Source organism: Xiphophorus couchianus, chromosome 20 (genome assembly GCF_001444195.1).
Source record: "Xiphophorus couchianus chromosome 20, X_couchianus-1.0, whole genome shotgun sequence".
Lineage (NCBI taxonomy): Eukaryota > Metazoa > Chordata > Actinopteri > Cyprinodontiformes > Poeciliidae > Xiphophorus > Xiphophorus couchianus.
In genome coordinates this window covers 3475135-3499165 of record NC_040247.1, presented here as the reverse complement: position 1 = coordinate 3499165, position 24031 = coordinate 3475135, and the positions used below count along the sequence as shown (strand labels likewise).

Genomic DNA, 24031 nt, shown 5'->3' with positions numbered 1-24031 from the left:
GCCAGTTCTACACCACCTAGTTCTACACCAGCCAGTTCTACACCAGCCAGTTCTACACCACCTAGTTCTACACCACCCAGTTCTACACCACCCAGTTCTACACCACCCAGTTCTACACCAGCCAGTTCTACACCACCCAGTTCTACACCACCCAGTTCTACACCAGCCAGTTCTACACCACCCAGTTCTACACCAGCCAGTTCTACACCAGCCAGTTCTACAGTCCTCCATTGGCTCCCTGTAACTCAGAGGATAAACTATAAACGGTTTAGCACCACAATACATTAAAGATCTGCTGTCGTCATAGCAACCTGGTTCTGGTTCTGGTTGAAGAACCAGAACTAAACATGGAGAAGCTGCATTCAGCATCTATGCACCACAAATCTGGAACAAACTTCTAGAAAACTGACAAACAGCTGAAACACTGAGCTCCTTTAAATCCAGACTGAAACATTAATTAAGGTGCAGAATGTAATGTTGACTGTGTGTTTTCATGATGAAAAGCACTTTGAAAAGCCTTGCTGCTGACAGGTGCTATGCAAATAATATTTGATTGATTGATTGATTGATTGTGATGCCAGTCTGACCCGGTTCATTCACTGACCAGAAAAATGTAATCTTTCTGTTTCTGTCATTTTCCTAAATGCATATTGTTGTTTTCCTCTTGCATCTCGGGGAGAAACTGGAGGGGAACGCCCCCTAGTGGAGGACGGAGGCACTGCCAGTCGATCCCAGAACAGGTTAATTGGCCGATTGCTGATGTACAGATCGAAATAACAAGACCTAAAAAACAACTGCTTTTCTTACAGTATTTACATTGTACATTGTTAACGTCGAGTAATATTTTACTGTAAACCTGTTTTAGTGTCAACTCTTGCAGGAAATAAACTTATAGCAGCTGCATTGACTCTCCCGGTTCTTCTAGCTTCTAAAGCAGGGGAGCCCAAAGTGGATCCTCGAGGGCCGGGATCCTGCACGGTGTAGTTCTCTCCCTGGTGGTACCAACAACCTTTTCAGCAGGTCAATGTTCTTCTTAGACCAGGCGTGTCCAAAGTCGGTCCTCAAGGGCCGGCATCCTGCATGTTTTTGTTCTCTCCCTGGTTGTAGTAACAACCTTCTCAGCTTGTCAATGTTCTCCTAAGGCCTCTAATGAGCCATCATTGGATCCAGGTGCGTTAAACCAGGGAGAGAACTAAAACACACAGGATGGCGGCCCTCCAGGACCGACTTTGGACACCCCTGTCTTAGACCTTCTAACGAGCCATAATTTGATCCAGGTGCGTTAAACCAGGGAGAGAACTAAAACACACAGGATGGCGGCCCTCCAGGACCGACTTTGGACACCCCTGTCTTAGACCTTCTAACGAGCCATAATTTGATCCAGGTGCGTTAAACCAGGGAGAGAACTAAAACATGGCCCCTGAGGACCCACTTTGGCCCCCCCTGTTCTAAAGTCATATTTGAATAAACGCTTGAAGTGGCTGCATGGACAGAGCAATGCCACCAGGTGGCGCAAAACTGCGACTGAAACGGAGGAACTCTGCTGCTAGCTGCACAAAAACTCAATAATCAGCAGATAAATTCACTGTAAATGTCAAATCAAGCAGATATTCTGAGTCTTTTTGAACTTTTCTTTCATTTTTTAATCATTATGTCTGTGGAAAGGTGAGAAGTGAAGCACTGGCAGACCTTCATCTTCCTCCCTCAGGTTCTTGTGAAATATTGGCTGACTTGCAGCACGTTCCTTCTCCTGTCTGTAACGCTCTGAAATGTCACTTCATTCAAATATGTGCTGATTGAGTCAAAGGTTAAATCAGAGCACAGTCTAAATAAAAGCTGTAAAATGGAGCCTGCTGGAAATGATCTCTACACCAGCCTGAAATAATTCCTCGTTCTCTGCGGAAATATCAACAATAAAAACTGAACTTTTCTGAGGTTCAATAAACCTGAATGTGAGTTTCCTGCTGATGGCGGCGGGATGATGAGGAGCTACAGAATCCTCTCTGCTCGTCCTGTTCATGAAGCTTTAAAGCAATAACAAGTCAAAAAATCAGAAACTGAGGATTTTCCTGTTAGCGAGTCTCAAATGAAGATGTGAGACAGACAGTCGTCTTAATGGTTAGCATTAGCTTATGCTAATGTTTTTATGTGTTTATCGTAGCTGAGATTCTTGAATAATGTATCAGTAGTTAGTGAATCTAATGTTTTAGTTATTTGTGCCCACCGCTACAGATGATTTTAAAGCAAACATATAATCTCCATGACAACCATGGCGGCCATCTTGAAAGATAAAAAAATTTATGAGTACATATGATTTGACACCAACAACATTTATCTGTGACAAAACTGCATTTTCCATGATGACCAAGTCAGGTTTTTGTATCTGCATGTGAAAGATTTTGTTGAAATATTTGCTGCATTAACAAACATTTAATGTTGTTTAAAACTGAGTTTATGAAGCATAGAGGTGAAGTTCAGACATCTGGAGACGATAAACTGATCGATCCAGATCCGATCAGCCCGGGCCGAGCCGCTGTTTCCCTGAACTCACCGCTGATGGTGGCCCTCTTGGGCAGGATGGTGATGGCGCCCACGGCGGCGTCCTCCAGCTGGTGGATGGGGCTGTTCTTGGACCCCCAGCTGTCGGAGCCGATCCACAGGAAGTGTCCGACCTGATCGGCCCGCTTCGAGGCGTTCAGGATTCCCCTGCAGCCAAAGCAAAACCCAGAGCTCAGTTTCTATGGAAGCCTGGAGGGTCAGAGAGGCGGCTGACGAACTGCAAGGTTTCATCTGATCTGATTATTAACGGATTTATTAAACTCTCTAATCAATACCCTTTATTGTCCCAAAGCAAGGAAATTCAGGACAGAATAAATGAAATGAACATAATGAATTTAAGAACAAAGAAACAAACAAACCATCCAAGTTCTGCCTGAAAAAACAAAAACATTTAAACAGTTAGTAGTTTCAGTCAGATTTAAGAAAACTAATCTGAACCCGAAGCATTGATGACAACCAGGAAGGAGCGATGAGATTAAACGATCTGCTGTGAGATGGAAATAACCTCAACTGAATGAATCTAATGTGGTAAACAGAGCGACGAGCCGTTACCAGGACGGACTGACTGAGACGAGCTCCGGCTACCTGATGTCCTCGTCGGAGGCGAACAGAACCACGGTTCTGGCGTAGCGGGTGTCCAGCAGCTGCCGGATGATTTTGTCAAAGTCCGACGGTTTGTGTTCGTGGGGAATCTTCAGGGACTGAGCGATGCAGATTCCACCTGCAGAGATAAAAACACATGGATGAACTCTGGAGCTGAACTTCAGGAACGGTTTAACTTCAGAGCCGAGTCGGTTCTGAAGGGTAAGAGCTGCGATAAAGTCACAGGAGAGTCGGAGGAAACGGCTCTCTGACATTTCATGAACCGCCTACGACTCGGTAACGTCTCTCTGCTCTGCAGCGACTTTGACTGTTCCCAACTCAGCTGGTCAGTTAAAGGGAAATGACATCATTTTCTGTACCTGGTAAGTATGCAGAGGTGGGCAGAGTAGATGATCTACAATTAGATCAGTCAGGGAGACGATTTGACGAAATGCTAGAGGATGACGAGTTGCTGAGTCTGCCCTTCCTCCCATCTGGAAACAACTGAACACCTGGTATGGCAAGCTGTTTTATCATAAAATCAGAGGATGAAGATGTGAGGAACAGCGTCTGACGACCTTCCAGCGGTAACGATGGTAACGGCGTTAGTGACCTGCAGCCGACCAGAGCGTCCTGTCCTCAGCAGACAGAAACTCCGGCCTCTGGTGATGAACATGACGACGATGAAAGCGGCCCGGCCCGGTTCTGATTCCTCGGCTCGCTCAGCGAAGCCTCTAGAACTCATTTGATCAAATGTGCTGAAATATTCATGATGTTTCTGCATTTTTAACGAGCCGCACGCGCTCCAGGGAAACGGCGTGGTTCATGACGGAGCTGCGGCCCGAAGCCCGGCTCCAGTTCCCGCTGGAACCGTTTCTCAGCTGGACTCCATCTGCTCTGCTCCACCAACGTGCTCTCACTATGATCTGGGCTCAGGCGTTATTGATCACATCACGACGTATTTCAGTAAAAACGTGTGAACCATGTTCATAGAGCCTGGGAACGTCTTTTCCTCTGAATCCACTCTCACCACCTTCTCACACGGAAAGAAACTCATTTTTAACACTGAATGTTGATAAAAACACTCAGGTGTTTTCAGCGTCATTTCTAATTCATTAACGTTTAAATCTAAAGTTTTAGCTGCCAGACTGGTTGACACATCAGACATCTACAGGGTAAGAAACAGATCATTAAGAGCCAAATGGAAACTGAGAAACTCAATTTCTGTAAGCAAATTACTGCTAACACACAGAATGGACTGGAGGTGGCAGATTACAGAGTAATAAGCCTCATAATTTAATTTAACAGCGTGAAAATACTGAAATAATAAACATAAACTACACATCGCTGTGCCATCTACAATACAGGAGGAAATACTGGAGTGTGAATGAGAGTTGATTCTGATCTGTACCGACTCCTGCCTGGTTTCTACCTGAAACTGGAATATTTTAAGTTTTAGTCTGTTTTCCCTCCTTCAGTCCAATCGACCCGGTTCTACTGGCCCCAGAACATCTGCTCCACCTCCAGCTGCTGTGGTTCTCTGAGTCAAACCAACCTGTTCCCCTCCTGGCCTGTGGGGGCGCTGCACCAAGAACCACTGAAGGAAACGACACAAAAACCTCTGAAGACACTGAGAGCAACTTCCTTGTTCACCAGATGGAAACAAGATGGAGGCGTCAGATTTTAGCGGTTGGAGGATTTCTGTTTAGTCTTTGGCTAAAGACCAGGAGCCATTCCTGCTGCTAGCGCTAGGCTAGCATGTTAGCTTTGGTTGTATTTACCCAGAATGCCCTGCGCTGTAGTCCACTTCCTGCTTTTGGAGCGGCCTCTGGTCCGTTTGGCGTTCAAATTCAAACCGAACCAGAGTTCAGTTCAACCGAACCCAGACTGAGGTTTGGAGGACCAGAGGTCAGAGGTCAATTAGCATTCACACCTCACCAACCGAACTGGAGTTTCTAGACAGACGGACCGGAGTTCGGGTGAAAGCGGACTGATGGAGTCCTGCTGCTGGCCTCTCCTCTCTGACTCTTTCTGTTGTGATCATGCAGATTTGATCTCCTCAGCAGGAGCAGCAACAGGAGCTCAAGCTGTTGAGTTTTAATCAGTCAGGAATCCAGAAGAAACGACAGAAATCCCTGACAGGTGTGATTATCTTCAGCTTCCCATCAGAGAAAACAGGAACACGTTGTTCTCTGACGGACAGATGATGGAGGATGATGAAGAGCTCAGCGTCAGAAGAGGATCCAAGGCTTTTCTGCACAGATTCATGCAGACGCTCTGCTGCAGGTTCTGATCCGGCCGTTGTTCTCTTGCTGGTGCTTAAACTGGGAGCTCTGGTCATCATGATGACAGCTGGTTCTGTGTGTTTGGCTCTCAGTCCTGGACCCATCTGATCCCTTCTGACTCAATCTGCCCTCCAGGTCATGGATCAGGTCACGACCTACAGGGAGACGAAGCCCCCAAACCAAAACGTCCCTCATGCTGTGATACGGCTGGGGCTAATGCTAACCTGCTGCAGCTTGTTTATGGTGCTACTGGGAAAATCTCACTGGGATCAGATGCACTGGGATCCTCCAAGTCTCAGACCGACCAAACCTACCAAGACATACTGTATTGATGATGAGGAGGTGAAGAAGACTGACTCGGTTTCCCAGGATGTGCAGGATGAGCTGCAGTTCATAGAAGAGGTTTCTGTGTTTCTGCAGCAGCAGGACGTGGAGGATGTCAGCGCTGGCTGCTGCAGAAACGCGTGGTGAGCTTCTGGCTTGTCGCAGCATCCTGACGAGGTCGGCGAATTGAGCTTCATCCTGATGATGATGTGGGAGGATGACTGAGAGGAGGTTCTGCTCAGAGCGAGGTGAAGGAAGGTGGAAACACTTGGAGCAGCTGGAAGCAGAACAGAGGCGGCTGCTCAGTCAGAAGACGTCTCCAGCTGAGCGCTGGGATGTGGGAGTGAACGGAGGAAGACATTCTTTCAGCACGCATGGAAATGAGCTCCTCTCAGCTCCGCTCCGTCCTGCTTGGCGCCTCGGCCCCAGCATTTCTCAGTTCAGCCTCACGGAAGCTCGTTATGACACAGCAGAAGGTCTTCGCACTGACAAAGAGGATCTGATGAGTGTTTGATGGCAGCCAGCAGCTAAAAATAAAGCCTCTGGAGTCGTTTTCATTTCAGATTAAAGGATGATTCCGCTTGAATTCAGCCTGATTTATCTCCACAGAGAGTCTGTTTTCCCTGCGTGTCTCTGAAAGCCTGCAGCGCAACACGCCACAGCCTGCAGGATCTCCATATGGACAGAAACCCAGGAATTATCCACATCCAACCTGCAGGCTGGCATCAGAAACGACTTTCTCCCACTTCTGCTCGAGAACAAAGGGAGAAAAAGGAAAAAGAGAAACTGAGCTGAAGCTGGGAGGATTATTTTTCCTGAACGTTTCAGTCTGACAGATGAGCGACTGTTTAGTCATCCAAACACAAATAATAACTTCTAATGTATGGAAACTGTTGCTGCGCCTCTTTCCTGCTCCACTAAACGCCTTTGTTACGAATATTAGAATAGCTGCAATAGTAAACATACAACCAGGGAGAAAATTTATGTTTCATGAGTTTTTAAATATACAGCCACCTAATCCTAATCCAGATTAGAACACGTTACGATGCATCGGCGTTTGGAAAAGCGGGAAGAAAAATCAGAGTCAAAACTATGGAGCCAAACTGGGGGCATAAAGATTGTAAAAAAAAAAAAAAACTAAAAAAAAAACTTTAATCTGAAAAGTAATTTTTTTTTTTTTCAGTTTTATCTGAACAAACGTTTTGGAACTAATTTAGCTCCATACACCATCAGCAATGACCTCAGAGAGGCAACCATCAATCTGGGAAAGGTCAAAGGTCATCTCCAAACCGTCGGAAGTTCATCATCCTGTCAGACGATGAAGGTCAGAGGTCACAATGTGAAGCTCAAGAGCGCCATCTAAAACTCTACAGGCCTCAGTCAGAAGGTTAAAGGTTAAAGGTCATAACACTGAGCCAGTGTGGTCGTCCGGTTCTGGAGAACCCATCCGGTCCTGGTGAACCCGTCCGGTTCTGGTGGACCCGTCCGGCTGCCTCCTTTGATCCAGCGGGTTTCATCCCGGCTGCAGGCTAACGGCGGCTAATTGGATCAACATAATAGCTGCAATTATTTGTGACTTAATTATTTCTAATCCATGGGAGGAAATTAGAGCCGCTGGATGAGGCAGGCAGTGAGCAGCAAGGGAGACAGATGGTTTCTGTGTCGCACAGCGGGACCACGACCTCGGGGTCACGCTGGGTCGCCATGGCAACGCTCACCTGTTGTATCAGGAACAGGCCCAGGATTTTACAAATAACCAGGTAAGGTGAATGTTTCCGGTACCAGACCGGTCCTCTGGTTCTGGTAGCTCCAGTGGTTCTGTAATGGTCCGGGTCAGACCAGAACCAGAGGAAAACCTTATGCAGGTGGAACATCCAGAGATGTTTTATTCAGTTAAATTCAATTCAGTTTGTTAAAACTGAGCCAATTATTAACAGGATCTGAAATAGATCAGCTTCAGAGAATAATGGAGGCAGAAATGGAGTCAAGGTGGGTCCATCTGAGAGCAAGACCAGAACCAGGTCCAAGACCCTCCACGAACAAGACTAATGACCCTTCACAATAAAGCGTAAACATCACTTTGCACAGTGATGGAAAATGTCAGCAGTCGCACCATGAGTCCATCCTGGCTGCCTGCTGTCATCCTGAGGCTTCGGTTTCTCCCCACACGGTTTCCTCGGTCTGTCTGTCTCCTGTTTAGACGTCCAGCGGGCCGGACTGGAGCTGGAGGTTCCTTTGGGTTCTGAGGCCGGAGCAGCGGAGGCTGGTTCTGCCGCAGCCTGCGGAGCGTCAGGGTGATGGATCGGCTCATATGTGATGTTATGACTGTGATGTCGGCGCGGAGCGGCAGCTGATGGATGAGCTCATTGCCAGCGCCTGCATGTCGGCGGCTCTTTTTAATGTTTTAATGCACTCAGATGGGAAAACACAGAGGAGTCCCCGCATGACAGCAGCTCCATCAGTTATTGATTTTGTCGGATGATCAAACATAATCTCTGCGTTTCTGTTCCCGCGTCGCGCTCCGAGGCGTGACACTCTGCAGAACAAACGCAGCAACGATGCTAAACCTAATAGAACAGGATTTTCTGTCGTTCCCAGCAGGTTGCTGCTCCGTTTCACTGGAAAACCTGTCAACCAGGAGAAGTTCCCCCCAGATAAACGCCGTATCACATCCATTACTCCCAGTTACACTCCCATGGCTCCCATTTACAGCTCCCCGGCGTGTCAGGAGGCAGAATGCTGATTTCAGACACATTTTCTGCTCTTATCGCTTCTTTCCAGCTGATGTAGAGCAGCTGTTGATTTGACAGGAAGGGTTCCAGCGTCGCGTCGACTGGGAGAGTTTTTAACTGGAAGCACTGGAGATAAAATGCTCTCTGCAGGTCAAAGAGTCGAGCCTGCTGACGCTGTAATCATCTCCATACACCGCAGCCAGCATTCAGAACACAAGCTGCGTCACAAAGGTCTGACTAACGTCTGCATGGAAGAGTGGCGCAACATCTCAGTGGTTTCACAGAAAACTCTCATTATGTTCTTCAAAACGATGAAGAGCCACACGCCAAGGCAGTTTGCTCTTTCCCCTCCGTCTCATTCATGATGCCTGGAGCCAAGAAAACACGAGGCACACGCCAACCCACCGCCAAGAGCCGGGAACAGCTGCCAGGATCCAACGACACCAAAACCAGGACAGAAAACCTCCATTTACACTTCAATAAAAACACTCTGGTAACAATAAAACCTCCAGAGTAAAACAAAGACACTCAAAAACAACTAAAACTATTCATAAAGCTGCCTGAAATACCCCAGAGTCACACAGAACCCATTTACCATCCTGGTTTATATCCATGCAGGTAATAAACTCCACAGACGTTTTGACCTTCTGTCTTTAACTTAACAGCTCCAGATGCTAAGCTAACATAGCATCACCGACTTGCTGATATAATTTCCCTTTGGCATCAATAAAGTATTTTTTATTTTGAATTTTATACACTATGCAGACGCTTCATGTGCGCTGATGCAGATTCTCTCACCTCAGCATGCCAGATGCTGACAGCATGACCTACTTTCTGAATAATTTGGTTAATTTTCTCACCACTTGGGGGCGCTCAGAGCATTGAGCTCAATCTTCAGAGGGTCAGAAAATAATTAGTGAAAGAACTGGATTAAAAATATAATTGAGTTTATTACAGGGTCTGTAATTAATCAATTAAGCAACATCTTCAATTCAAAAACATATGAGCTCAAATATATTTAAAGTTTTAAATCTGTTCTTCAGGTTCTTTAACCATCAGATTGGAGCAAAGTGTTTTTCTACCCATTCACTTTTCCAGAGTTTCTCTGATCTTCTTTAGAAATCTGGACGCTGACATTAGCATTAGCTGCTACATGTTTAGCACTGAGATGCTATTTTAGGCTAGCATAGCTTCACTCAAAGGCTAACTCGTTGTAGCACAACTAGAACGCGACAATCAAATCGTTTAGAAGCAGAAATTAAAACCCAGTGTGCTGAGAAAAGCCACTTTGTTCGTCCATGGCTGCTGTTAGCGGATGTAGCTGTGCGTCAGCTTTACAGGCGAACCAGAAACAAGCAAACAGAAAGGTTCCAGCTCGAACCTTTGTCTGTTTAAAATAACAAAAAACGGGATTAATTGTGTTAAAAAAATTTAACACACCAGTCAGAATAAACTGGAGATGTGAAACTCAGCAGAGCTTCGGCATCAGAGCAACATGACAGGAACAGAGTGGCAGCAGCTCAAACTGAAGGCCTGAGGATCTGCTACCAGGCTGCAGGTTCGTCGTCTCATTCAGAGAAAAACTGGTGGCATCATTCAGGAGCTGGCAGATTTTTAATGTTTTCCTCTTCATCACATCATCACAATTCAGCTACCAGAGGCTTTAAATCAAACTTATCGACTCTACATGAAGGACTTTGCTTTATTTCAGAGCTCCAGTAACTGGACCTGGACAGCTGGTGTTCAGGAACTGTTCGTACACCAGGAGGTTGAATTCCTTCTCCTCTTTTTGAACTCAAACAGCTTCAGTGTCTGGAGGTTGTAGATCTACAGGATCCTCACCTGGAACAGAGCTAGAGCCACCAGATGCTGCTGGATGTTTGGTTTTTAGGAGGGCATCTGAAAGCAGGCGTGTTTTAAAGTGAAGCAGCAGCTGCAGCTCACATGAAGCGGCCAAATGAAATATTCATGCTGCCTGCAGGACGCCATTAAACGTCTCCTCAACACCCTGAGATTCTGCAGGACGAGCTGCAGCTGCTGCAGCAGCAGCTAACGGCTGAAGCTAACGGCCGGATTACAGGAACAGAGTCGGAAACGGAGTTTAGGATGAACCATGTCAGAATGTCTTCAGAGAACCACTTTCTTCTCCTACTACTCTCCAATTAGCATTACTTCCTGTTACTTCCTGTTACCTTTGTGTTTTTTCTGCGTAGCAGCAGGCGTTCTGATTGGCTGTGGTTCTGATCACCTCGTCGTTCTTCCTCTTCTGAGAACAGGAAGTTCTCCTTCTCTGTCTCTCTCTTCTCAAACCTCCATGGCTGCTGGTACTGAACCCGGTTCTGGCTCTGATTCTGCTGGAGGTTCTTCCTACTTAAGGGGAGATTTCCTCTCCACTGTCGCCCCCTGCTGGTGAGGAGGACTGAATGCTGCAAACTGATGCATTAGCTGATAACTAGGAATGGGAATATACTTATGATTGAACTGAAATGGTTTGTTTTGCAGATTTCCTCCAGATGACATTTGTTGTGAAATATGGAAAAAAATCAGGCAGAATCAGCAGCCGCTCCCCGTCCGGAGGGAATCTGTTTGTTAACATTTAGTTTCAGGGAAAAACTTTGTTCTGTCTTTTGTTAATTTTAACCTCCAGTTTTTTGTGGCTCTCGCCATAAAACTGAGTCATTTATCAGAATTTATCGGCTTTTCCAGGCTGACCGTTGCACATCGACGCTCGTTTGCTGTGTTTGTGGCGCAGCTTCAGACCCCAGAGTAAAAACCAACATGAACTCATAATTAAATAGAAACCTGGGAATATCCATAAAGAACTTTTATGACTTTATGGCCCCGGAGCGCCGCCCGGCCGGCAGAATCAGAGCTGCTGCTTTGGCAGAAATGAAAATCGGACACATTTTTAGCTTTTTTTCCGTCAGTCTGTGATACTGTAACAGTCTGACGCTGCAGACGCAAACATTTGAATTTAAATCAACCTGCGGCTGAGGCCTGTGCTGAAGAAGCAAACAGGACAATGAGAAGCTGCTGGTTCCTCCTTCAGGCCCACTCAGCACTTTGGTGGATGGAGAGCAGCTTCCTGTCCTGCTGATTCAGAGGAAAACGGGTCAGCGCCGACTCCGTCAGGTCGCTCCTGTAATTCCTCTGCTGGTCCATTACTGAGACTGACTGGAAACCAGTTTACATGACAGTTTGCTGCTGGACTGGTTTATTCTGAGGACAGTGAAAACCTTTAATGTTTCAGATCAAATCAATTTAATTCTTCAGTAAAATACAAAAAGTGGCTTTAAAGTGATGATTTCATTCATGAGCAGAGAAAAACCGATCCAGACCAAAGCGTCCAATAAACTGAGTCGGTTTGTTCATTTCAGAAGGTCAGAGGAAACTACGGAAACTACGGAAACTACGGCGTCTCTAACCGCGTTTCTGAAGAAATGTAAAACTGGGTCTAATCTGCGGTTCTGATTCTGATGCCTCTGATTCTGATGAGGCTGCTGTCCCAGACAACCAGAACCAGAATTTTTTTGGCTCAGAACCGGCTGACTAAAACATTTCTGCTGAACCTTTGAAACCGTCCCAGTTCCTCCAGTTTGATTACAGTTTCTTCTGACATTTCCATTAAACGGAGCGCTGAGGCTGAGGGACCGCTGAACTTCATTTAATCCAATCCAGTTTAAAGCTGCCACAGATCAATGCTCGGCGGCTGAGCCGGGTGCAGGCGCCGGCCCGCCGTTCGGTGCTGCTGGATCTGTGGGGCGTCCTCCGCGCTCCTGGCACCGCCGCGTCCTTTCCTAATCCTCTAAAAACTCCTGCACGCAAATGTCAGGATGCCTCCTGACCGCTGAGCTGCAGAGAGTCATCAGATTGCTGGAAATGTCAGCGAGATTATTCAGAGAGCAATCAACAACACCGGGAGCTCTAATTAATTCAAGCTTTCAAGCTTCTGTGAGTCAACAGTTTGATCTGCGGCGCGTTTTGGAGCAAAGCGCGTTTTGTTTTGGCGTTCAGATCGCTGCAGCGTCCAAACGCTCCGACTCCACTGAGACCCAAAAAACTTCGGCTGATTCTCAGCAAAATCAAAATTTCTCTCTGTAAAGCCGAGAACTAAACATTAATATGTTTCATCCTTGTTTTAAAATGTCACTATTCGCTCTGATTTCGTTCTAATTCTGCCACATATCCTCATTTTTCATGTTTAGACTCTTTGGTTTGTTACATGACATCTGGCTGCTGGTGGAAACCAAACATGAAGAGGAAATCTGTGTCTGTATAACTATAAATAAATAGAAGAACAACTCCAAAATATTCCTTAGCTTCAAACAGAAATAAGACACTGTACTGTACAGGACACATGTAGCCAAAAAGCATCATGTCTGGTAGTTAGCAACCAAATATTTAGCTTAGAAACTAGAAGTTTAGCTCCAGTAATGAGCAACTATTTGGCTCCAGAAAAAGTATTCAGATCTGAACTAGCTAAATATTTACTTTGTAATCTAGCTAGCTCAGAGCTAAAAGTTTAGCTAATATGCAAATTCACTTGGAAATAAGCGAGATTGGACTATCAAAATAAAAGCTGGGTCTCTAGAACTTCTATTCGGTGAGACTGAACGTTGCTAAACGTCTGGATTGCCGTTCAAACGGCTCATCCTTTGTTTTCAGTTTAAATGTTGGACAAAAAGGGAAAAGAAACAAAATGAAGCGATTCGACAGCTTTTATTTTGGTAGTCCACTTCCGATATTAGCAAGTGAATTTGCATGTTAGCTAAATATTTAGCTCAAAGTTAAATATTACGTTTGAAGCAAATTTATTTGGCTCAGAACATTTAGCCTAGAGCTAAATACTTAGCTTGTCACCCCAATATTTAGCTTGCTAAATAAATAGTTAGTTTGAAACTAAATAGTTAGTTTGAAACTGTGGCAGTTGCAAAAGAAAAAGCAGAGTAAATAAGATTTTGAAAAACGTTTCTTTTCTAACAGCAGGCTAAAATTTAAAACCTAAATTATTGCAGTTAACTTTTTAATGTGTAACTTTACAAACACTGTTAGCGGGTCCAGAGAGACCGTTAGCTGAGCTCAGGCTCTGGTTCTATTAGCGGGTCCAGATCCTGATGTCTGAAAGCAAACGGAGCCGTGTGAAAGTGCCTGGCTGCAGCGTTGCCATGGCAACAGGAGTGCTGGTACCAGCAGCTGCTGCAGCAGGGACACTGGTCACAGTTGGTAGCGTTAAATCTTCATTAATCTGCTGCTTGTTTTTCTGTGAATAAATAAATAAAATCCAGAATTTACTCATGAAGATGAGTTCACAGATTTAATAATGTCATAAATCAACCCGAGGCACAGAAACAGGAAGTTAGTCTCCATCAAGGACTTCAGCAAACAGGCCAGTTCTTCACTGCATTCAGTCGTTCACAACCAGTGAGCGACTGGAGAGCAGCCAGAGCTGCACTGGGGAACCGGCTGTCCTGAGCTTCAGGTCACTAACACCTGATCAGAAAACATTTCCAAAGGAAGTCGAAGGTGGAGGCCGGACTCTTCAGCTGATCACTCTGACATGAGTTCCTGTTTCTGAGGAGTGAAGGAGTGAACCACACGTTCACAACAAGCGAAAACCTTCTGTAGATTATCCAGGTCCAACAGAATAAAAACTAAAGATCCTGAAAGTCAGCAGAACGTCACATAAACAGACTTCATCTCTGCTGCTCAAAGTAAATCATTTGTTTCGATCATTTTTGATGATTTTTATTTGTTCACAGCAGTTTGTTGTTTGAACATAAATGATTTGCTACATTTTCTTGTAGTTTCTGTAACTGCGTTTCCATGGACCAGATAATTACACAATTTGACATAGAAACACGCTAATTAAGAAAAAACACATTTGCTAAAACGTTTTGGCGCTACGATGAGGTGATTTTTTTATTTGCCTAATAGAAATAGATTTATTTTGGAAAAGTCCAATGGAAACATGAGTCACATGATCAACAACCGGAGGTTACCACTGACAAAAACCATGAAGAAGACAACAGGAAGTAGTTGGAGGATAATGTTTTTAAAGTGACGGTATTATGCAAATACTAATATTTAAAAGTAAAACAGTAAAACACCTTCATGACAAATATAACCACAAGCTACTCTGGAAATGCACAAATGGCCGCCGATCTGAGCCGGGGAGACTATCGAACAGCCCCTCATGACAGGAGCTGCTTCTCTGGTAAAAAACGTTAAAGGGTTAACAGAGGAGCCATGTTGGCATGACTTCCTGGAGGCGGAGCTTCAGAAAGAGCAGGAGTTTTTAAAGAGACAGAGGCTCAATTTCAAGACATTAAATTAAAAGTCAAATTTAATTAAGTCATGTTTGCTATTTATGACAACTGAAGGTAACAAAGCTACTATACCGTAATAAAATGATGCTATGTGTTTGGTAAACAGGATTCTGCCCCTTTAACGACTCACCACATAAGGTTTGGAGGTGTGCTGGTAAAAATCACAGCTTGTATCTTCAGCTCATGTAACAATGTCTCAGTAAGTTCAGTCCTGATAGAAACGGAGCGCCATCATGAACCAGCAGGTCCTGGTTTCAGAACCAGACCCGGACTCCGCCTCACCTGCCTCTCTGGAGAGCTGCATGAAGGCCTCCACCCCCTTCTCGCCGTAGCTGCCCTCCGACGCCACCGTGGAGACGTAGTTCCAGCCCATGGCCTTAACGATGTCCACCATGGCCTGCGCCTGGAAGCTGTCTGGAGGAACCACGCGCGAGAAGAAGTCGTAGCGGCGGTCGTCGCTCAGCTCCGGGGCCGTGGATGCGTAGCTGATCTGAGGGATCTGAAAGGAAAGAGCGGAGGAGAACGAGTCAGAAGGAAAAATGTTCAGCTGGAACTTTATCTGACGAGAAAATCCAAACCTACACCATTATGTCAACAGATTTAGCAAATTCAAACTAAAGGCTGAAAGGAAGCGTTTGCTTTAATCCAACTCCAATCCGTATGCCTAGAAACTCCGGTCTGATTGGTGCGGTCTGAATGCTAATTGACCTCTGACCTCTGGTCCTCCAAACCTTGGTCTGAGTTCGGTTGAAGTGAACTTTGATTTAGTTTGAATGTGAACGCCAAGCAGACAAGAGACCGCTCCAAAAGCAGGAAGTGGACTACAGCGCAGGGCATTCTGGGTAAATACAGCCAAAGCTAACGTGCTAGCCTAGCGCTAGCAGCAGAAATGGCTCCTGGTCTTTAGCCAAGGACTAAATAGAAATCCTCCAACCGCTAAAATCTGACGCCTCCATCTTGTTTCCATCTGGTGAAGAAGGAAGTTGCTCTCAGTGTCTTCAGTGGTTCTTGGTGCAGCGCCCCCACAGGCCAGGAGGGGAACAGGTTGGTTTGACTCAGAGAACCACAGCAGCTGGAGGTGGAGCAGATGGTGGAGTTCTGGTTCCAGTAGAACCGGGTCGACTGGACCAACAGGAGGAAAACATCCAGAGTGTCTGGACTAAACAGATGGTTGTGAGTTTTTAACCAATCAGAAGCTCAGACCCAGAACATCTGTTTTGTGGAACCTGAACTGGATCCAGTTTTGGACCAGTAACTCAGAACCTGATCTTTTGGACCTCCCTGGACTCTCTTGGTCGATCCAGGTGTTTGTCATCCTGATCCTTTGAACTGCTGAACTAATTACATTTTTTAAGATTTGAAGTTTTCATTTCCTCGACTCGTTCCCAGTCTGCTGTGTTCGGTTTGGACCCCAGCAGACCGAACTGGTTCTGGTTTGTCTCCACTGAGCTGAACTGGTTGGACCTTTTTAAGGACCTGCGTCCTTTAGGGTCTTCTGGTCGTTTTACTCTGATTAAACCTGCGGTGTGTTTGCTGGGAAATTTCTGACAGGTTTCTGGAAGAAAATCAAAAACATGAAGAAGAAAAAGCGGTGAATGCTGGAGAATGAGTTTGACCCGGCTGAGAGCGGACCCGGTCGCAGTAATTACACGAGACCTGTGATAGGTCGGAGGATTATTCAGTCCGTTCCCAGGAAGTTCCTGATGGAAGGAAATGAACTCCATCCTTCAGGAAAGGTTTGGAGAAACTCTGTTTTCCAGCTGATTTTCCTCTAATTAGCCTCTGATCCCTGCAGAGTCGCGCTGACGTTTGCCGGATTAAAGGTTCTGCTAATTCCAATAAGGTCAAAAGTCAGGTCACTGTAAAGAGTTATTTGGACCTTGTGGCTCAAACACACTGCATGTGTTTTACTGCAGCAAACAACAAGCAGCTTTCATAATATGAAGCAAAACCTTCATATTATGGGATGTTTTACTGTTTTTACAAAAAAACTAAATTCATTCAAACCTTTTCATTATTGTGACCTTTCATAGGTCAATAATTGTAGATATTTTTATTTTAAAAATGATCTAATAATAATAATGTAAGTTATTATAATTCATTTTCATTCAATTATATTTTTTCTATAATTTATTATCTATAACATATAATCCAATTACATAGATTTTAGATCATATATAATAATTCAATTTATTAAAAGTTCAAATATATTATTTTTTTTATTGTATCTTTTCAGTTTCACATATAGTTCAACTTTTAACAAATATTTTTATATATTTGCAAAAATGTTCCGAAAGATTTATGTGAGAAATGTTGCATTATATATGTTTTATTTTTCATTTCAGTATAATTTTAAAGTGTAATTTATTGTATTACATGGTTGTATAAATATCTGTATTTACATGTTATACTGTATATTTTAAAACATTTATTTTATCCAGCAAATTAAAAGCCTGTGAATCGATAATGGACATGTTTGCATGAAATATGAGATGAAAATGTTGAAGGAAGTAAAGTTCAGTAAACTGGAGGAGAACTGGTTCAGCGAACAGGAGATCTGGTTCACTGAACAGGAGAACTGGTTCAGGGAACAGGAAAACTGGTTCACTGAACAGGAGAACTGGTTCAGTGAACAGGAGAACTGGTTCAGGGAACAGGAAAACTGGTTCACTGAACAGGAGAACTGGTTCAGCGAACAGGAGAACTGGCGAACAGGAGAACTGGTTCAGGGAACAGGAAAACTGGTTCACTGAACAGGAGAACTGGTTCAGTGAACAGGAGAACTGGTTCAGGGAACAGGAAAACTGGTTCACTGAACAGGAGAACTGGTTCAGCGAACAGGAGAACTGGCGAACAGGAGAACTGGTTCAGGGAACAGGAAAACTGGTTCACTGAACAGGAGAACTGGTTCAGGGAACAGGAGAACTGGTTCAGCGAACAAGAGAACTGGTTCAGCAAACAGGAGAACTGGTTCAGCAAACAGGAGAACTGGTTCAGCAAACAGGAGAACTGGTTCAGGGAACAGGAGAACTGGTTCAGCGAACAAGAGAACTGGTTCAGCAAACAGGAGAACTGGTTCACTGAACAGGAAAACTGGTTCACTGAACAGGAGAACTGGTTCAGCAAACAGGAGAACTGGTTCAGCAAACAGGAGAACTGGTTCAGGGAACAAGAGAACTGGTTCAGGGAACAGGAGAACTGGTTCAGCGAACAAGAGAACTGGTTCACTGAACAGGAGAACTGGTTCAGCGAACAAGAGAACTGGTTCAGGGAACAGGAAAACTGGTTCACTGAACAGGAGAACTGGTTCAGCGAACAAGAGAACTGGTTCAGGGAACAGGAAAACTGGTTCACTGAACAGGAGAACTGGTTCAGCGAACAAGAGAACTGGTTCAGCAAACAGGAGAACTGGTTCACTGAACAGGAGAACTGGTTCAGCAAACAGGAGAACTGGTTCAGCAAACAGGAGAACTGGTTCAGGAAACAAGAGAACTGGTTCAGGGAACAGGAGAACTGGTTCAGCGAACAAGAGAACTGGTTCAGCAAACAGGAAAACTGGTTCACTGAACAGGAGAACTGGTTCAGGGAACAAGAGAACTGGTTTAGCAAACAGGAGAACTGGTTCAGCGAACAGGAGAACTGGTTCAGGGAACAGGAGAACTGGTTCAGGGAACAGGAGAACTGGTTCAGCGAACAGGAGAACTGGTTCAGGGAACAGGAGAACTGGTTCAGGGAACTGTTTCGTCTGCAGCTCCTCCTGTTCTGCCTTGTGACTCTGTGGCCTTTAAATGTGCTGAAAATGTAATAACTTCTGCCTCATGATGAGAACAACCGCAGAACCACATCCAGTTACAGAACCGGCTGTTCACAGAGTCAGACCTGGAAAAACATCCCGGATCCGGACCGGTTCCGAGCCGGATCCGGAGTTCTAAACCAGACGGATGTTGTCAAGGAAGAACTTGAGCTCCGAAGGTGAAACAGAGAAACTAATAACACTTAATTACCCTGACCCGGCTCACTGCCGCAATTACCGTTTCATTACAACCTCTCATTTTCTGCAACACACATTAACACACACAAACGCAGACCCAGACACACACTCACACACATGCCACTCACACACACACACACACACTCGAGCGTTCATCAGCTCGCTGTTTTTCTCCTGCAGACGGAGAAATGAAGCAGAAAGCAACAAGCTCCACTTACTGACTCGCTGCTCCTGTCGGCGGTTCTGATGGATTCTACATGATGATTATCATTTTATTTGTGAAACAATGACTCCGCGCTCAGACTGCTAACTGGTAGCTGGCTCGCTCGCTCCGTCCTTTCATCCTCTAATCTTCCTCATCCGTCTCACTTTCACTCAGCCTTTATTTCTCGGCGCCGGCCCGCAGCTCCTCTGCTGACACCGATCGGGTCAAGCTGCAGCAGAGACGGACGTTTGTCCCGTTTCACGGATAAATCAGGCGGAACCAAGAGCTGCAACAGCTGATTTACAACGTCTGTGATACCAGAACCTCCTGATCGGGTCTGACTGCAGAGACGAGTCCAAAACGATCTAAAAATCCATAAAGATAAACTTTATGGAGGTAAAACCAAACAAACTAAAACTGCAGAGACAGCAGGAACTGAAGACAAACAGGAAGTAGACACAACAGAGGCGCAGACAACATTCTTGCCTCTGAGCAGCAGCTCCTATCATGAGCTCAGCAGATGTTTGCTAACTGCTGCTGGCTAGTCTGAAGGAGTGGACTGGGTTGCCATGGAGAATCAAGGCAACACTCCAGGTTTCCTCTATAATGTTTGTTGTTTTGCAACCTGGAAACAACCAGAGCAGAAAAACCCAAACCAGCCGAGGTCAGAGCAGCTGCTTTTCTCTGGACCTGGAGGAAAACACAGACGCTTACTGACCTTTGACCTTCTAAACCATTTAAATCTGGCATTACCTGAGGTTGGTCACACACACACACCCCCACACACACACCTCCACTCAACTCCTTTCACATTAAAAGCCTTTTCCCGGGTCCGGCATTAAATCAGGTCTCTTGTTGCTTCCATAATTCATCAGCCGCTCGCTCGCCCCTCTCTCTAATCTGACACTGGTAACTCATTTGTCCTACGGCCCTGAACCTCACCTGGCTGCTGAAGACGAACAGGAAGGTGAGGATGAAGGCAGAATGAAGATGAGCTCAGAGGGAGAAGATTCACAGGAAGAGGTGGGGCTGAGCTGAGCCCAGACAGGAAGTAGCAGGAAACAGGAAGTTCCTCCTGGTGGAAACAGGAAGTTCCTCCTGGCTCACAGAGCTGCTCTGTTTCTGGGTTTATCCGGCTGAGATGATGTGAAACAAGCGTAGCATCACTCATTTGTGAGCCATCCGCTTCTCCATTTGAACCTGTTTGGATTCATTTTTCTCCCATTATTTCCCCCTGAATGTCTCAGAAAAAAACAGGAAATGAACACAAAGTTTTTCTCTCAGAACCATCAAACCAGAATAAACCAGAATAAACCTGTTGCTGTTTTCAGTTTTTATCCTTTAGGGTGAAAACCAGCAGCACAGAGCTCTGATGTTTGAAGAATTAAACCTACAAAACAAACAGCTTCAGTTCTTCCAGCTGGAAACTAGAGATCAGGCTGACCTCTGACCTCCAGAGCCACATACAGCCGGTTCCAGAGTGGGCCTTCTAGCAGCTGCAGAACATTTCCAGGACCAGAGACTAAAGTCTCAGATCAGAGAAACTCATCCAGGCGTTTCTCTGTAGTGGCTCTGATTCCTGCAGCAGCGTCTTCACAGGTCTGATTGACAACCTAACGGTCCAGAACGCTGCAGCTGGAGTTCTGACTAGAACCAGGAGGATAGAGACACCACCCGGTTCTACACCAACCAGTTCTACAGTCCTTCACTGGCTTCATCTAGATCGAGTTGAACATTTTCAACTTTTGAAACCAAGACATTTTCAAGGTTTTTCAAGAAATTTTCAGAGATTAATCTCAACATTTCTGAGTTTTTTTCTCATTAATTTTCCACTTCCAGAACTGAAAGAGATAGATAAAAAATTTCAGCGTTTTTGGCTGAAATTTCCTCCTTCCTTTTTTGTTTTTTCCATCTACAATGGCCGGAGTTCGCCATCGTTCGCCCAGCCTTACTGGATGCAGCGGATCCATTCCAGCATGGAGCGGCTCTCCCAGGCCGATGTAAATGTCGGCGCCGGCCGCGATCCAGCGATAGCCGCTCCGCAGAACAATGCGGCGGCCTTCAGACGACACTGTGAGCCGCTCCCTGATGGCGCCGCAGCACAAACTGAGCCAGGCCGTGATTGGCTGCCGGACAGAGGAAGAAGAAGAGAAAGCTGGCTGCGGCGTTTGTTCACGTCCTGACTCAGTTTCTCCCAGAGGTTCAGCATCAGAGCCGAACAGAGGAGAGAAACGGATCATCGGACTTCGGCTGGATCTGAGTTTTAGTTGAGAAATGGAAAATCAAAACCAAAGATCTAAAGAACAGCTTCACTTTCCGCTGTCTCCTCCTGCTACTCTCCCTTTGGCATCATTTGCTATTTTAACTGTAAACTTTTTGTTTTCTCAGTTTTTCTCCTCTCTACAGGAGCTACAGATGTTCTGATTAGCATCAGCTGACATGATGCTGCCATTACCTGGTCCTTCTCTTGCTGTTAACTTTTAACTTTCAGTTCTCCTGGTTCAGTTCTTCTGTTTGTTTTTGTGGCAGATGGCCGCTGGTACCTAACCAGGTTCTGGTTCTGGTTCTGGTTCTATTGGAGGTTTCTTCTTGGTAAATGGGAGTTTATTCCTCTCCACTGCTGCCCCCTGCTGGTCAGGAGGACTGAAAGCTGACAGTCAAACACTTGATGCTCTGCTAAGTTTCCTTAGATAGGAACTTTTAAACCGATTTTAAAAATAAACTTAATGTACTGACTGGTAACTGGGATTAGTGGGGGTGAATGACTGGATTGAACTGATTTATTTTTAAAGTATCGTTACAGATCTGGGTGGCGAAGTGAAGCTTCCTCCTCCGGCGTTTAACTGGCAGCATATGTCCTCCAATCAACCTCCGTAAACTGTGATTTACAGACTAATGAACGCAGATCCTCCGGAGGCCCGCCGAGGGCTCGTCACATTTACAACACCTAATGAAAGTATGATCAGCGCAGCACGCACGGCGGCCTAGTTAAAGGAGCAACACACTCACATTGTTGACTGGGAAACATGAGGAGAGGAAACAACAGAAAGATGGAAGCATTGAATCATTTCCTCAGCAGGTCCAAAAATCACAATATTCAGCAGAAACTGACCCAGAATTCACCAGAATCATGACGAAAATCAATTTATCGATTCAGACCTGCTGAGGTTTAAACTCTGGATCCAATTCTGATCATCTAACGGAAGAAAAACGTCTAAAACAAGAGAAATTATTTTACAGAGCAAAACGACTCACTGGAGTCAGAAGTGGGTCAAATAAGCAAAAATTTAACTCTGGTATAATTTTCCATTGTTTTAAGACACACTAAAAAATTTAACTAGTTACTATCCAACTGTGATGTCATCTTAAAGGGCCACCATCATATTTTATAGCACAATCCAGTAACTATGCTTCCTTCAGTTGTCATAAAAATGCTGTATATACCAAATATATTTTAAGTGAAAGTCAAATATGACTTCAAATAAATTTAACTTCCTGAAGCTCTGATCTTCCTTCAGTTTTTCACATTAAAACACCGTTTCCCCTCAGGTAACGTTTCTCTGCCATTGAGAAGAATCTAAAAGATGCCTTTAACAGTTAGCCATGCTAACCAGCTAGCACTTTGTCATGTGACCAAAGGAGAGGCATTTGATTGGCTAGAAGTTGTTCAACTCCATCTAGTGCTGACTTTTTTGGCTTGGGTCACCAGAACACAATCACATGCAGGTAAATTTTTTGCAGGCAAAGCTTTGAACATAAAGTAAAAACAGAAAACAAAGTTACAAATTCAGTGTTAAATGTATAAATCCAATGTCTAAAAAAGGTCTGTCTCTACGGAGACTGTTCAAGAGAAATGGACAGAACCATCAATGGATCGATGATCCAAACTCAGACAGGAAGGTCTTTCAGCTCGAGAACCGGGTCGGAAGGAACCGGAACCGGTTCGGGAGGAACCGGAACCCTGCTGTGACCCGGGTTCATCTTTCAGGCAGAATGCGGCCTTTTGTGCTGGACCCTGCGGCGCCTCATCAGGATTCTGCTGAACGGAGCAGGCCGGGCCTCGGCTGCGTGTTTGTAGCGCAGCATGCTAACAAGCGACGCACTGCAACGCTACCTGCATTTATTCAGCAATCGGTTGGGGGCTGAAGCGGACCGCCGGCTCGTTTGTGACGGGCCCCGACTTGACAAGGATACCAGGATGTTTTAATGAGCCGGGTCTCCGGGTCAGAATAGATTTCCATAATTAGATCCTGAAGAGGAAAAACGCAGGATGTGCAGAGCTTTGATTAGCATCTGCTTTATATTTTCTGCACAGAGTCAGAGTTTGGGTCTGAAAGATTCTGTTCAGGAGGAACTTTAACAGACTTCAAGAATAACAGATGGAAACAGAAACGGCTTTGGTCCAGAACCAGCAGGCTGGTCTGGAGGTTCAGGTGTGATCTCCACTCAGTGGAGGAACAAAGTCTCACCTGAAACCAGAACTCCATCATCTGCTCCACCTCCAGCTGCTGTGGTTCTCTGAGTCAAACCAACCTGTTCCCCTCCTGGCCTGTGGGGGAGCTGCACCAAGAACCACTGAAGGAAACGACACAACAACCTCTGAAGACACTGAGAGCAACTTCCTTCTTCACCAGATGGAAACAAGATGGAGGCGTCAGATTTTAGCGGTTGGAGGATTTCTCTTTAGTCTTTGGCTAAAGACCAGGAGCCATTTCTGCTGCTAGCGCTAGGCTAGCATGTTAGCTTTGGTTGTATTTACCCAGAATTCCCTGCACTGTATTTCACTTCCTGCTTTTGGAGCGGTCTCCGGTCCGCTTGGTGTTCACATTCAAACTGAACCAGAGTTCAGTTCAACCGACCCCAGACCGAGGTTTGGAGGACCAGAGGTCAGAGGTCGATTAACGTTCACACCTCACCAACCGAACTGGACTTCCTAGGCAGACGGACTGGAGTCAGATTAAAGCGGATTGAAGAGAGCTGAATGCTAAAATCTCCTTCCTGAGGAGCTGAAGGAGTGGGCTTGACCT

General features: G+C 45.3%; 1 protein-coding gene across 2 annotated transcripts in view; it reads right to left on the bottom strand.

Moving 5' to 3' along the window:
* grm7 (glutamate metabotropic receptor 7) overlaps window positions 1-24031 on the bottom strand; it is a 67251-nt gene that overhangs the window by 26441 nt on the left and 16779 nt on the right. For both annotated transcript variants that reach the window (XM_028003221.1, XM_028003220.1), the window contains exons 2-4: window positions 15091-15307; window positions 3145-3280; window positions 2552-2706 (exon numbers count right to left, since the gene is read on the bottom strand). In XM_028003221.1, the coding sequence (XP_027859022.1) occupies window positions 2552-2706; window positions 3145-3280; window positions 15091-15307 (508 nt within the window). The remainder of the gene's footprint in view (window positions 1-2551; window positions 2707-3144; window positions 3281-15090; window positions 15308-24031) is intronic.